General features: G+C 44.5%; 1 protein-coding gene across 1 annotated transcript in view; it reads left to right on the top strand.

Moving 5' to 3' along the window:
- Positions 1-15,364, top strand: part of TARS1 (threonyl-tRNA synthetase 1) — a 28,188-nt gene extending 12,824 nt beyond the window's left edge. Inside the window, exons 7-19 of the mRNA XM_060236097.1 lie at positions 722-786; positions 1,314-1,392; positions 2,398-2,544; positions 2,833-2,931; positions 4,697-4,863; positions 7,926-8,088; positions 8,168-8,305; positions 9,603-9,680; positions 11,390-11,490; positions 11,606-11,710; positions 12,752-12,824; positions 13,265-13,379; positions 14,850-15,364. Of these exons, the coding sequence (XP_060092080.1) occupies positions 722-786; positions 1,314-1,392; positions 2,398-2,544; positions 2,833-2,931; positions 4,697-4,863; positions 7,926-8,088; positions 8,168-8,305; positions 9,603-9,680; positions 11,390-11,490; positions 11,606-11,710; positions 12,752-12,824; positions 13,265-13,379; positions 14,850-14,998 (1,479 nt within the window). The 3' untranslated portion in view covers positions 14,999-15,364. The remainder of the gene's footprint in view (positions 1-721; positions 787-1,313; positions 1,393-2,397; positions 2,545-2,832; positions 2,932-4,696; positions 4,864-7,925; positions 8,089-8,167; positions 8,306-9,602; positions 9,681-11,389; positions 11,491-11,605; positions 11,711-12,751; positions 12,825-13,264; positions 13,380-14,849) is intronic.
- The last annotated feature ends 235 nt before the right edge of the window (positions 15,365-15,599 follow it).

Raw genomic sequence — 15,599 nt, 5'->3', positions numbered from 1 at the left:
TGCGGATTGCCTGTGTGATCCTATATTTGCAAACTGTGTTCTCTTCTCCTGAGCTTCACGTTGTTCTCCCAAGTCTGTCATACTGCAGAATGCAGTAGCTTAGTGGCAGTGCTTGAAAACAGCTAAAAGCATAGGGGCCACTTTCACAAGAAGGCTGCAAGATTAAAAAGACAAATGTACTGCAGAGTCTTGGTTCTCCTTGAAACTCCCTGCACCATGAGATTGCCGGCTGATATCATGGATTCTGTGGACCACCCTGCTTGCATTATACTTAAGGTCAGCTGTAATGAATATTTCAACCAGGCCTTTTTTTGTAGCAGGACCTCCTTTGCATATTCGGCCACACCCCTCTGATGTAGCCAATCCTCCTGGAGCTTACAGTAGGCCCTGTAAGCTCTTGGAGGATTGGCTACATCAGGGGTGTGTAGCCTAATATACAAAGGAGTTCCTGCTACAAAAAAAGCCCTGATTTCAACTAAAGATGGAGATCTGTTCTGTAATAAAACACAGCTGCAGAACCAATTGCTATCCCCCCCCCTCCCTTGAGCTGGCATTTGAGGTTGTTTGTCTCTGTGGGGTAAAGAAGTAAACATTTTTCATCAGATATTTTTTTTCTTATTAATGTTATGTATTCTGTAGCAGTAGTTTATAGATATATTGGAAGATAGTTTCATCTCGAAGTGATAATATTAACTTAAGCTCTTTTATTTTTTCCCCCAAGTATAATAAATTCAAGTGTCGCATCTTGGATGAAAAAGTCAATACTCCAACTACTACTGTGTACAGGTAACACCTTCCCCCTCCCCTATGAATGCACACTCGAAATATTCTATACTGCAGGGGTTCCCAACCCCCTTGCTGTGGACCATTACCAGTCCGTGGTCTGTTAGCAACCAGGCCGCAGAACGAGGCAGAGGCGCCACACAGCCTCTTTCAGGGAAGGCAGCCTTGGAATGGGGCAGAGCAGCCCCACCACCCCTTCCGCCCACCCAGGACCCAGTTGGATGAAAGAGGCAGCATAGCCTCACTCCGAAGCACCACCTCTTTCATCTACTCGGGTCTCGGGTGGGCAGAAGGGGCAGTGCAGCAGCGACCTTTGCCTACCCCTCATTTAAAGACCCCCATGGGGGGACAGGGCAGGGGGGCAGCCTGGGGCAGCAAATACCCCAGCAGCCCCCCCCCACACACACACCGGTCCATGGGAAAATGGTCTTTCATGAAACCGGTCCCTGGTGCCAAAAAGGTTGGGAGCCACTGCTATACTGCATGACCCACAGAAATTTGGGAGTCTGAGGATTATCCTTGCTTTTTAGGTGTGGACCTTTGATCGATCTCTGCCGAGGACCTCACGTCAGACATACTGGTAAAATAAAGGCATTAAAAATACATAAGGTAAGAAATGAGGCTCTGCTCTACAAATGTTTTATCAAAAGCTTATATTGGGCCAAGTTCTCTGTGGTGTGATGTTCTGGAAATACACTAAGCATCATTATTACAGCTGTTTCACTAGGAAAGAGTTATGCTGCTATTGAACATGTATGAGTTCTTTTAGTCATGTCAGACTAAACACGATCACCATCTTCAAGTACTTGAAGGGCTGTCATATAGAGGATGGTGTGGAATTGTTTTCTGTGGCCCCAGAAGGTAGGACCAGAACCGATGGGTTGAAATTAAATCAAAAGAGTTTCCGGCTCAACATTAGGAAGAACTTCCTGACCGTTAGAGCGGTTCCTCAGTGGAACAGGCTTCCTCGGGAGGTGGTGAACTCTGCTTCCTTGGAGGTTTCTAAACAGAGGCTAGATGATTCTGTTCATGCTGGCCCTATGCAGCACAAGTGGAAAGACTGCATGTTTTTAAAAAACCCACCTATGTACACTTGTCTAGTTTGTGATGGTAGCTGTTGAGGGATGTTAAAAGCAACACCTGGGGATCCTTATTCGTATAAGATGCATGCAGGAATAAGGATTTGGAAGCTTTTTTTAGAAGTGCCCATTTGTTTTAGTTGTCTTAATGAAATCCACGAGTCTTGAATGCAGTTTTGAGTTCTATTGATTTCAGTGAAGATTTGAACACCCTTATCCCACTATCTTGTGTGTGATCTTTTATGGTCATAGCCAAAAAGGGTTGTCTTTTTAATTGCATGTATCATTCTCATTGCTATGTTTATTTAGAAACTAAATTGATAGGTCACACAAAAGAGTGCAGTTATTGAGTTCCACTCTACAAAAACAATGCTTAATTACACTGAACAGTTTTTAAAAAAAAATATTTACAAATTTAATAACTGGGATTTTAAAGATTAGTTTTGTATATAGAGAACAGTTTTCCAACTAGGATTCAAAACTGTTGTCATTTGTTCTGCGACAGTACTGAATGTTTTCTTACATGTGACTTCAGAATTCCTCTACATATTGGGAAGGAAAATCTAATATGGAAACCCTGCAGAGGATTTATGGAATTTCATTCCCAGATGTAAAAATGCTAAAAGAATGGGAAAAGTTCCAAGAAGAAGCAAAAAACAGAGATCACAGAAAAATTGGACGGGTGAGGCTTTTTCAGTAGCATGAATTTAATAGGACATTTTTTGAGGGGGGGGGTGAGAAAGTCTTCTCAGAATGTTTCAGTTTGCAAAAAGGCATTCTCTTGAAAGAGCTGCAAAACAATCTAGTTTCTGAATATAAACATCAAAATAGTTAACCAGAGTTTTGGCTAATGCCAGATCATTGGTGGTGATGTGCTGATGTCACTTCTGATTGCAACATCATTTTGTTCTCAGTGAGCCACCCGCCTGGTGTGTGGAAAAACTAAGGTGTTTATTCCCCCCCTTAACAGGATCAAGAACTATATTTCTTCCATGACCTCAGTCCTGGCAGCTGTTTTTTCCTACCAAAAGGGGCTTACATCTATAATATGCTGATAGAATTCATCAGGGTAAGTAAAACCTCTTTTTTTTACTTTGAGGCTTCACTGCTTAGGAAAGGAAAGGTCCCCTGTGCAAGCACCAGTCGTTTCTGACTCTGGGGTGATGTTGCTTTCACAATGTTTTTACGGCAGACTTTTTATGGGGTAGTTTGCCATTGCCTTCCCCTGCTCTGATTTTGCAAATGCATGCTTTGGATTGGCTGCTGGGACTCCTCTCCCCCTCCCTCCCTGATCCCAGGGAGGCTATGGGAGAAGCGGGAAAAGGCTTCCAAAGGCGGAAAAGGAGGCAAGCAGCTTGCAGCCTGAGGCTGCAGAAGCTCCTTTCCCGTCTTTTACATTGAGTTCTGTATACTGCTCTCATATAATGGCTTCTAATTGGATTTGGAAGCATACGACGCCGTATACTTCCGAATTGGAGTATTCGGCGGTCTTTTTAGTTCAGCCGAACCGAATGCACAGCCAGTTTTGCTCACATGCTATCCTGTTATCCCAGCTGTGTACTACAACAATGTGCTAATATTAATGGCTATATTATAGTTGAGACTTTCATTTTCCGTTCAATCAGCGGAACATGGTTCTCCAGTTTCTCTTGTGTGGACCAAGATAAATAGCACTTCACCATATTTGTTACCTGTCACCTGGAGCATTAGTGAATGATTCAACAGAATGGGGCTGTCTGAGAAGGGCCCCGTAGGCTAAGCTGTCAGTATTGGCTCTCAAAGAACACCCAAACTCCAGCTTAATCACGATCTGTGCACACCTGGGCATCATGAACCTCTTAGCAGTTCCTTGTAACATACTCCTAGATGAAGGCATAGCTACCTCTTCTGCAAGCAAAAGACGACACCCCTGAGATGTGCTATGAAAAGCAGAGCCTTTGATATGTGCTGCATAGCTTGGTTCTTTTCAGCCAGTTTATAAATATGGATAGCTTAGAACAGAATTGTGCTGCAGTTCATTGAGGATCTCACTAGAATTTACTCTTAAACTCTTTACAAACTTTCTGGTCATCTTGAAACCAACTACCTGTAAGCATCACGTATTAGGTCTGTTTATCTAAGTCTTTGCATGTTTCCATACATCAAACTAGAACTTGAGAAACTTGGTTCAGGAACCTGTGCCCCTAAAAACTTGTTTGCTTAATTTATAGCTGCCTTTCTCCCCAGTGGGTACCCAAAATTATTTTTATATCATTCTCCTCTCCTCTTTATTTTATCCTTATAACAGTCCTGTGAGGTAGGCTAGGCTGAGTGTATGACTGGCTGTAAGGTAGCCGGTAAACTTTGAGCAGGAATTCAAATCTGAGCCTCTCAAGTAACTAGTCTGACCACTGCACCACTCTACATCCACTCTACCTAATTCCAGGGTTTTTTTGTAGTAGGAACTCCTTTGCATATTAAGCCACACACCCCTGATGTAGCCAATTCTCCAAGAGCTTACAGTAGGCCCTGTAATAAGAGCCCTGTAAACTCTTGGAAGATTGGCTACATAAGAGGGGTGTGGCCTAATATGCAAAGGAGTTCCTGCTACAAAAAAAGCCTACCTAATTCTATATTTCTTTCCCTTCCCACTTGCTATAATTGCAGGGAAAAGCAATTTAACAGCTGCAATCCGCTAAGCTACTTTAATAAATACCAGGAAGTAGTTTGTGCTCTGTTCATTTTTGCAGTGGTGTAGGCTTTGATACTTGCATGGGAGTTTGAGTCACATGCTGATCAGGTTCTTCAAATCTCTTCTGGTGCATTTCTGATTTTGAGTTCTTCTCCTCTTCCAGAGTGAGTATCGAAAACGAGGCTTCCAGGAAGTTGTCTCTCCAAATATCTACAACAGCAAGCTCTGGGTGACTTCAGGGCACTGGCAGCATTACAGCGACAACATGTTTTCCTTTGAAGTGGAGAAAGAGATCTTTGCTCTGAAACCGATGAACTGCCCTGGACATTGGTATGGCTTTGAAATCACTGAAGCCGGAGGCAGCCTTCAGCTTAGCTTAGCCATCCCAATGAAGTTATATATTGCGTTCAGCATGGCTTTTTTTGTAGCAGGAACTCCTTTGCATATTAGGCCACACACCCCTGATGTGGCCAATCCTCCAAGAGCTTACAGGGCTGTTAGTACAGGGCCTACAGTAAGCTCCAGGAGAATTGGCCACATCAGGGGTGTGTGGCCTAATATGCACATGAGTTCCTGCTACAAAAAAAGCCCTGGTGTTCAGTAATCATTACTGAAAGACCAACATTCAAATAGAGCTGAAGATATGTGTGCTTTTTACACAAATACGTGCAATGCAAATGTTTTAAGTCTTTTATTAATCAGCCCATCCCAGTTAGCTCTGATCTGGCATAATGAAAATAGAGTTTCTACAATGTGCTTATTGGTCTTCCTGCGGAGCTCTAGAAGGGGATACCTCAAGCTGTCACTTCTTACCATTCTGTTCCCTAATAAACTTTGCTTGGCCAGACTCATAACTAGAGTTTCTGCCAGGGCTGCATCTCCATGGTTGTCTTTACAGTCTTGGCTTCTCCCCAGTTTTGGGAGACTCGGATTCATGCTTCCTCCTTCACACCTGTTTAGTTACGAAGTACTTAAGAATTATCCACCCATTTCTTCTTAAGTCTCATTTAAACCACTCTAGCTATGATCAGTCTCATGAGCTTCATCAAGCTGCAGTTGTGGGCGGAATGAGCAAAAGTGAGCAGAGGAGATTGAGACCGATTCCCCACTCACCACCATATGCCGATCTCACGTTCCTCTTCTCAGCGGGGCTTCCTTCCGATTTTACACTATCTGCCCTGGGGCTGCAAGTAACGTGGGTGTTTTCGTGCGGCAAAGCTGGTTTTTAGAGGTTTCTGTTTGCTGCATGAAAACGCCAACGTTACTTGCAGTCCCGGGGCAGATAGTGTGAAATTGGAAGGAAGCCCTGCTGAGAAGAGGAACGTGAGAGTGGCATAAGGTGAGTGGGAAATCATCCGCAGTCTAATAACCCTGGAGTGGCAGTGTTTTCGCTATAAAACCAGATAGTGGCATATCTTCTGTGGCTTGGATAAGTCAGATGAAGAGTTCTTTAACTGCAGTATTGAAAATATCCCACTAGAAATGCCATCAGTTCATTGAATGCCTAAATTTATCTGTACTAAAGCCACACTTGGTTAAATTTATATCAACAGCCAAAGCTGGTTTAAATCCTCAGTTTTTCAATACCATGGTTTTACATACCAGAACTCTGTTTGTTTTGTTGAGTTCCTTAATTGGACAGCTTGGGTAGGCATGCATGCAAGGGGACCTGGGTTTGTTCATCTGAGCCAATCCAGGCAAACTCTCTGCCTGTGGCCAGCCTCTCTCTAGTTCTGCCTGATGGTCTTTCCTATTGGAAATTTGATTAAGTGGCCTTAGTTGACGTCAAAAAGAAAAACTGAGCAGATTGGCTCTCTGAGGAAGCATTTCATGCGAAACGTGATCCAGGTTGACGGGCACGTAAAGGAAACATCACCTTTGGAGCCAGGATTTGTAAGGAATTTGGATACCACACAGGATTGAACAAGAAGTGAGAAGGACTGGATATTCTCTGGACACTGAAATACTGTGTATCCTTCCCTTTTGTGAAATATTTTGGTATACTGTGTATTTGGTACTGTTGGAAACAAACATAGACAAATAAGAATTACTTTGTGCCTGTGTGTGTAATATATATATTGTGTGTTTTGTACACGGTTGTTGCTGTTTTCCTGCTATAGACTGTGTTGCCACTTTTGTAAAGTGGGATGGTGGAAAGAGCCATCAGGCCACAACTGACTTATGACAACCCCATGGAGTTTTCAGAGCAAGAGACATTTGGAGGTGATTTGCCACTTCCTGCCTCCATGTCAAGACCCTGGTATTCCTTGGAGGTCTCCCATCCAGATAGTAGCCAGGACCATCCCTGCTTAGCTTCTGAGATCTGATGTGATTGAGCTAGCCTGGGCTATCCAAGTGAGGGAAGCAGTCATGTTACCTTGTCCCCATTTAGGATGGGGTTGCAGCGTTGACCTTTATGTCGGCACAGCTAGCCTTAATGTTAGGCTCTGAAGGAAGCTGAAATATACTTCCAGTAAACTGCCTGAATAGCCCAGACTAGCTCATTGTCAGCAGATCTCGGAAGCTAAGCAGGGTCATAGAATCATAGAGTTGGAAGGGACCCCCCCCCAGCTCCTCTAGTCCAACCCCCTGCACAATGCAGGAACTTCACAAATACCCCTCCCTTAAATTAACAGGACCAGCGTTGCTGTTAGATGGCCATCTGTTTAAAAACCTCCAAGGAGGGAGAAGAAGATTTTTTGGATTTATATCCCGCCCTATACTCTGAATCGCAGAGTCTCAGAGCGGTCACAATCTCCTCTACCTTCTCCCCCCCCCCCCACACACACACAACAAACACCCTTTGAGGTAGGTGGGGCTGAGAGTGCTTTTATAGCAGCTGCCCTTTCAAGCACAGCTTCTATGAAAGCTATGGCTGACCCAAGACCATCTCAGCACCTCCCGAGGAAGCCAGTTCCACTAAGGAAAAACTGTTAGGAAGTTTTTCTTAATGTTGAGCTGGAAACTCTTTCTGATTTAATTTCAACCCATTAGCTCTGGTCTTACCTTCTAGGGCAACAGCAAACAATTCTGCACCATCCTCCATATGACAGCCCTTCAAGTACTCCATGATTAGTACTTGGGTCATCCATGGTTACTACTTGGATGGGAGACCACTGAGGAAGTCCAGGGATGCTACATAGAGGCAGGCAATGGTGAATTGCATCTTGCTCACCTCTTGACCTTGAATTCCCCATGAAGGTTCATCAATAGTTAGTTGTAACATGACGACAATTATTATTTATTAAGGAAGAGGCTGCAATACACTTCCAACAGGATTTATGCTCCTCTTGATCTAATATTCTGAATGTGTTTCTGAGGAAGCTGTGAATGTTTCGTAGAGACGTTCTGAGTGCAGCCATGGATTCTGACAACTGCTTTATTTCTTCCAGCCTTATGTTTGATCACCGGCCGAGATCCTGGCGGGAGCTGCCCCTGCGACTAGCAGACTTTGGGGTTCTCCACCGTAATGAGCTGTCAGGGACCCTTACTGGGCTCACCAGAGTGAGGCGGTTTCAGCAGGATGACGCTCACATATTCTGTGCCATGGAGCAGGTACAAGAGGCTGTTCAGTTGGAAATAAGACAGACTTGTGAAAATGTGCTTGTTTTGACTGTTTATGTTGCATGTACAGATTGAAAGTGAGATAAAGAGCTGTCTGGAGTTCTTGCGCGCAGTCTATGATGTGTTCGGCTTTTCCTTCAAACTCAACCTCTCCACCCGTCCTGAAAAGTATCTTGGAGACATCGCAGTGTGGAATCAAGCTGAAAAGGTAATTGGTATTTATCTGGCCGGGAGGTAAAAGAAAATTGGTTTCTCATTTCAGGCTTAGCGGTTCTGATGTTTGGGGGAACAATTTAGACATTTATCTCTCCTAAAAGTAAAAGTTCCTCTTGTTCAGATTTCTCTGGGTGGTGAGAGCCCAGTGAGGCCACAGTCGAAGACTTGGAATTCTGTGTGCTTGGCTTAGGTCATTAGTTGCCAAGCAAAATCAGGGCATTTAAGGCAGTTCTGGCTTCAGTGGGAATGGGGGCTTAAGCAAGGCAAATTATAATTGCACTGGGGGTGTGGTTATAAGCCTGAGTTTACAGGTGTCTAAGGAAGTCTATGAAAAGTATCTGGCCCCATCATACCTTGGCAAATGGAAGGGGAAGACATGGAAGTAGTGACAGACTTCACATTTCTGGGATCCAAGATCACTGCAGATGGTGACTGTAGCCATGAAATTAAAAGACGTTTGCTCCTTGGGAGGACAGCTGTGGTGAACTTGGGCAGTATAATAAAAAGTAGAGACATCACCCTGCCAACGAAAGTCTGTATAGTCAAAGCAATGGTATTCCCAGTAGTAATGTATGACTGTGAGAGCTGGACCATAAGGAAGGCCGAGCGCTGAAGAACAGATGCTCTTGAGATGTGGTGCTGGAGAAGACTCTTGAGAGTCCCTTGGACTGCAAGAAGATCAAATCAGTCAGTTCTAAGGGAAATCAACCCAGACTGTTCCTTGGAAGGTCAGATGCTGAAGCTCAAATACTTTGGTCACCAAATGAGAAGAGAGCACTCCCTGGAGAAGATCCTGATGCTGGGAAAGACGGAAGGAAAAAGAAGGAGATGGCAAAAGATGAGATGGCTGTCAGTGTTACTGATGTAACAAACACGAATTTGAGCAGACTTCAGAGGATGGTGGAAGACAGGAGGGCCTGGCGTGACTTTGTCCATGGGGGTTGCAAAGAGTCGGACTTGACTGTGCAACTGAACAACAACAAAAGGAAGTGTACTGCAGCCAAAATTTTTAGCTGTTTCTTAGTGTGCTTAATTTCTGTTTCAGTGAAAGATAAGTCTTTTTCTGTAGATGAAAGAGAGCCTTTTTAAATTCAGTGCAAGCTTCTACTTGAGAGAGTTTCTAGATCTCAAGTGATCAATGTGATAAAACTGGCATATGTTTTGCATGAATGTTTCCAGAATAGCAGGACAGGATTCAGTCCTGAACTATTGCAAGAAAGAGAAGATTGCGCATCAGGTGCATTTTACAAAGCAGAGCAGGTAATAGCTTGTGTCTTCTCTTGCTCTAGCAACTTGAAAATAGCCTGAATGAATTTGGTGAGAAATGGGAACTGAACCCTGGAGATGGAGCTTTCTATGGCCCGAAGGTTAGTAGACTGCCTCTTGAGGGGATTTGAAACGGTTGCCTCCCCTTCTGCCCCAAGGATTAGTAGTCCACAAGCGCTGATCGTGGAGAAGCTGTGCATTGGAACGTTGAGTTTGGTTGCCCTTGAGTCACACAATGCGTTGAGTACAAATATCCAAGCACATCGGGAAGGGGTCTAGTTATCTGATAGCCAAATAGCAATCTCAAAACTGAAGGAGAGATCCTGTGTTAACATTATGCATTGTACAGGCAGACTTCCATTTAGTAATTTTCCTTTCTCTTCTTCTTTCTGGTTTGGTGATCCTCAGTGTGACTGAGAGGAAAGATAAAATTCCTGCTTCTCCACCAGGAGAAATTTGCTGGCCTTGTGAAGGCTATGGATTACTGGGCCCTGAAATAAGAGGAGGAGAGAGAACCTAAATAAATATTTAGTGAGATACCAGGCAAACAATTTTCCCCCCTTGAGCAGTTCAGCATAACTGAGAATAACGGTGATGTGTTTTTTCATGGTTGGAGCAGATTGGGCCATTCACACCACCAGGAAAAATCCCAGTGGGCTGTTGACTTGAGTGGCCAACCCACCCACCCCCGGCCAGGGCCACCCTAACCCCAGGCGAGCAGCTGCCTTTGGCCCATTCGAGGCAGGTGAGCAGTCAGAGCCCTGAGGCAGCCTGTCTGTCATACCAGCCTTGTGTGGGGCAGTGATCAAGCTGTGGCTTCAGGAGAGCTGGCTTTTGCTCCTTCCCCTGTGCTGGAGGTCATGGCTAGGGACAAGCCTTTCCTGGGCCATTTTTGCTTCCCACCCCGCTCCCAGGCTTTGCTATAAAAAAGGTTTATAATCAGCCAGAAGGAGTAAGCTCAGAAAATAAGGGCGAGGGGGTTTGAGATGGGGTGGGGAGAGCAGGGGGTGCTCTTGCACTGTAGCAGCTGAGTTGTGCTCCTGATGCCCTTGCAAGACCCGGATGTTCTGCTGTTTCCCTTAGCTCAGTGTCCTCTGTGTCTTTCTGATGGTGGATGCCAAGTTTTTGCATTTGGACCTTAAGGACAGGAAAGAGACAGAATAGCGCCCACCTAGCAGTATTATGGTAGATGCTGGCTGCCTTTCCAGGTAAATGCTGGTTGTCAGATTATTGTAAGCTTGTGCAGGCCTTCCACCAATAGTGGGCTCATCACAAAGCTGGAAGGGAGGCTCACAGCTTGTCAGGCAGCAGGGGACTGTAAACGCAGGTGTGATAAACCGAGCTCCACATGGTGGCAGGGGGAGAAATGCAGACAGGTTTATTCATTTATTTTATCTACTTAATACCCTGCCTTTCTCCCCATTGGGAACCCACAGTGGCTTACATCATTCCCTTCTCCATTTTATCTTTCATTTCATCCTCACAACAACCCTCAAAGGCAGGTGAGGCTGAGAGTGCATGATAGGCTCAGGGTCACCCAACAAACTTCATGGCAGAGTGCAGATTCGAACTTGGGTCTCCTAAATCCTAGTCTGATACTGTAACCACTACACCACACTGCAGTTGCTATTCAGTTAAATATGCACTCATATCCCCTTTTCCTCTAAATGTTCCACTAGTAAACTTTTTGCCTAGTGCCTATAAAGAACAGAGAGGCTGTCCTTTAAGATGTCCTAGTACCCAAGAATTCTGTTGATAAATCTACTAACGTGTATGTTTTCTCCTCATTTCTCTTCCCTTGCAAATAAAGATTGACATTCAGATTAAAGACGCCATTGGCCGATACCACCAGTGTGCTACGATCCAACTAGATTTCCAACTCCCGATCAGGTTTAATCTCACATATATGAGGTGAGTGTGCATGAGTGTATATTATTCTTTGCTTTACCTCTTATATTCTGGGTAGCTTTTTGTGTGTGTGTGTGTGTGTGAGAACTGCTTTTGTTAACTTTTTTGTCTTTTCAAGTCATGATGGCACTGACAAGAAAAGGCCAGTGATTATTCATCGTGCTATCTTGGGATCTGTGGAAAGGATGATCGCGATCTTGACAGAAAACTATGGAGGCAAATGGTATGGCGTGCATCTCTTTGTTTCTGGGTTGGACTTTTCATGTAAATATGGCCGCCATGCAGTAAATGCTTATGTGGTGGTTTTCATTTCTGGAGCTTTTTACATATTGTGTGTTTTTCTCTTTTGAATCACAACTTAACTTTGGGACGCCTCAGTTTCTTGTGCTCTACACTACGTATGTCATAGAAGAGCACAATGTAGGAGTGCAAGAGACAGAGCCAATAAAAAATAACCCCTCTGAGGAAATTTCTAGGGATTTGGGGGTGGAGCCTGGCGAGGACAGGGAGCTCTGTGGGAGTGTGATGTCATTGAGCCCGCCCTCCAAACAGCCATTTTCAGGAGAACTGATCTCTGTAGTCTGGAGAATTGCCACGTTCAGAGTCACTAAGCCTCTGAATCCCAAAGCCAGGAGGCAACACCAGGGGAAAGCCAGTTTGGTGTAGTGGTTAAGTGTGCAGACTCTTATCTGGGAGAACCGGGTTCGATTCCTCACTCCTCCACTTGCAGCTGCTAGAATGGCCTTAGGTCAGCCATAGCTCTCACAGGGTTGTCCTTGAAAGGACAGCTGCTGTGAGAGCCCTCTCAACCCCTCCCATCTTACAGGGTGTCTGTTGTGGGGGAGGAAGATAAAGGAGATTGTAAGCTGCTCTGAGATTCGGTGGAGGGCGGGATATAAATCCAATATCATCATCTTTTCATGTACAATTTGGTGAAACACTGAAAGGCACTCTTCAGTTGATCTTCCTCATGCTCCAGGTGCTGAGGCACAGCTATAGCTTCCCACCACATGCAACTTGGGAAGTGATATGAAATCTTTTAACTTGGAAAGCTCTTTGTGCCTTTGGAAGGCACATGCAGCTACTTAACATCTATGAGGATTGCTACTTTGTGTTCATTTTCAAATTGGTCTTTTGCTAAAAGAACGGGAGTGGCAGAGGTCCACTAAGTGTCCCTTTAAAGGTAACACAGTGGTATTTTGAGCACAGAGAGCAGTTCAGGATTGCAGTTTTATTCATACTCTTGTTTATTTCCTTGCCCCAGGCCTCTCTGGCTATCTCCTCAGCAAGTGATGGTGGTACCGGTTGGACCAACATGCGATGAGTACGCACAAAAGGTAGGGACTTTTTTTTTAAAACCCCTCTCAGTTTTGCAGCCACCAAATCCTTAGAGCTACTGCACCAGCAGCAATAAAGTCACCTGATATATTGTATTGGCTTTGAGTCAATAAAATCAGGATGTAGAGTGCCATCTTTGGCGCACCGGACGGCTTGTGTGTGCCCAGTGGAATTTTTGACATTGAAAAGGAGATGCTACCGTGTGCCACCCTCACACAGATTTCTCATGGTTTCAAAACTGGCTTCCTCTGCAGCCTAGAATGGACTCTTCCGTCAGAGAAACCACATTCCAAACCCCGAGTGCATGAGAACTACTGCGCTTTTTTTGCTGGGGGTGGTGGTGGAATAATGTTCTTAGTTTGGGGTGTTAATTATAATTGGCTGCAAAACACGCTTCTTCAGATACCCTTCTCAAATACTAATTATTTCTTTTGCTAAGGTGAAGCAACAATTCCATGATGCTGGGTTAATGGCGGATGTTGATGTGGATCCTGGCTGCACACTGAACAAGAAGATAAGGAACGCACAGCTCGCTCAATACAACTTTATTTTAGGTAAAAAATGCCGTTTTGTTTGCCAGACAGCGTCCTTTTTTAAGCATCCCACTGAAGGGTACAAATACAAGGCAGCCACACTCGTCACCAGTGAAATCCCTCTAGAGCCTGTCTGGGCTGCCTCATTAGCTGGAGTGCTGAGAGTGTTCTGTTTTATGTCAGTGCCTCCCCTGGGAAGAAAGTCTTGGGTTCTCTTCGCCCTTAAGAGCCATAAGCCAGTAAATCAACCCAGATCTCCTTTGGCAGCAGCACGGAGGGGCTGAGAGACAAATGGCACGATTCTCAGCAGTTTGGTAGATATAATTCCTAATGAGTGATCTATTAAATGGTGAGGAATGTGTGCTGTGTTCATTCTGCATCCCCAGCCCTGCCCCTGAAACACTGAGGTCCATTTCTCAGGCCTTTTGTGTGTCCTTGGATACGTCTACCTGAATGCAAAAGAGCCGCAGACTGCAGCAAAGATCAGGGTATTGCACCTTTCACGTTTATGGAAAGGAAATGTAGGAGGGCTGTCTGTCTTTGATATGATTTGTATCTGTATTGTATTTTTCACACATGTACCCAAGTGCTTGAGAAATGTAATTTTATACCCTTTATAAGACAGTTGCATTCTTGTGGAACTGGGAAAAGTACAGAGGTAGGCAACCAAGAAGATGAGGGGGCTGGAGCACCTTCCCTTTGAGAAATGGCTGAGGAGTCTGGGACTTTTTAGTTTAGAAAAGAGACATTAAGGAGGGATATGATAGAGGTTTATTAAATTATCCATGGGATAGAGAGAGTTGACCAAGAGAAATTTCTCTCCCTCTCCCAAAATACTAGAATGAAGCTGATGGACGGTAGGTTCAGGACAAACAAAAGGAAATACTACTTCACTCATAGAGTGATGAGGTTGTAGTGATGGCCACAGGAATAAGCAGCTTCAAAAGGGATTAGATAGATTAATTGAAGACTTATCAGTGGCTACTAGCCAGGTCAGCCAGTGAGCTCCATGGCACTTGAACCCAAGTTTCCTGGATCGTAGACTGTTACTAGAACTACTATACCATGCTGACTGTCCTTAAACTGTCCTTCTTAATGACAGTTTCTTCAGGCAATAAATTTCCCCTTCCTTGCTAGATTCATTACCATATGTCATCCTCAGGGCTTTTTTAAGAACACATAGGAACGCAGTTCTGGCTGGCTTGGCACCAGGGGGTGTGGCCTAATATGCAAATGAGCTCCTGCTGGGCTTTTTGTACAAAAAAAGCCCTGATCATCAGCACGGTTTTTCTTTCCAGTTCCTCACTGCCTTTCTTTAACTCTGTTGTCCCAAATACTGCACAGTGCTCCAAGAAATCCCAGATTACTTACACTTCAGGCTGGTATCATTATGTGATTCTTGCATACTAAGCGTTATAACTGGTTAATGTACAGCATGGGAGGGGGGAAGAATAACTCCTGCAATCCCGCTTCGTGCATTCTCTCTTGCAGTTGTCGGTGAAAAGGAGAAAGCGAGTGGAACGGTCAATATTCGCACCCGAGACAACAAGGTTCACGGTGAACGCACAGTGGCTGGAACGGTGGAGAGGCTCTTGCAGCTGAAAGCCTCCCGTTGCAGAAACGCTGAAGAAGAGTTTTAGCCCAGGCCCCCCCTCCTCTGTGGTTACATTCTCTGGGTCAGAGCCCTGCTCTTCTTCCCTGAGGCAGGTTGGCCCTGCTGGACTTCACCTTTGCACTGTATTGTATTTGGAAAGGGATTTTTGTTGGCTGAATCTTGGCCCACACTGTCTTGTATGTTTGGAAATTAAGGAGAAGGTTTGAAGGAATCTTTTTGTACAAAGAGTGCGGCTGTTTTGACCCCTGAACTCAAGTGTTTGAAGCTGCCTGCATGAGGTTTGTGGAGATTAAAGGGACAGTGGAATGATAATCAGGGATTAAAAAAACAGTATAGCAACTCTTTATTGATTAAGAAAATAAATTTGTACGCACCTGTGAATTTTCAACAAGACCGTGTGGTGGATTTTTTCTTAATTGTTACGTCTTTGTTGAATTATTTTCAGCAAATCAGTGCTGAATTCTCTTTTTTGGGTTCAGTTTTTGCCCTCCCCCCAGATTAGTTTATGAAGAGTCTTGAGATTTGAGTTCAGTTTCTCGAAGGTGAAATGCTAAGATTGGATTCCTCTGTTGAAGGAGCAATTTGAACTTTCTGTTGCATGGTGACTGTTGCTGTTTTGGACAGCT

Source organism: Heteronotia binoei, chromosome 4 (genome assembly GCF_032191835.1).
Source record: "Heteronotia binoei isolate CCM8104 ecotype False Entrance Well chromosome 4, APGP_CSIRO_Hbin_v1, whole genome shotgun sequence".
Classification (NCBI taxonomy): Eukaryota; Metazoa; Chordata; class Lepidosauria; order Squamata; family Gekkonidae; genus Heteronotia; species Heteronotia binoei.
Note: the sequence above shows the minus strand (reverse complement) of the source record. Positions and strands in the feature narration are given on the sequence as shown.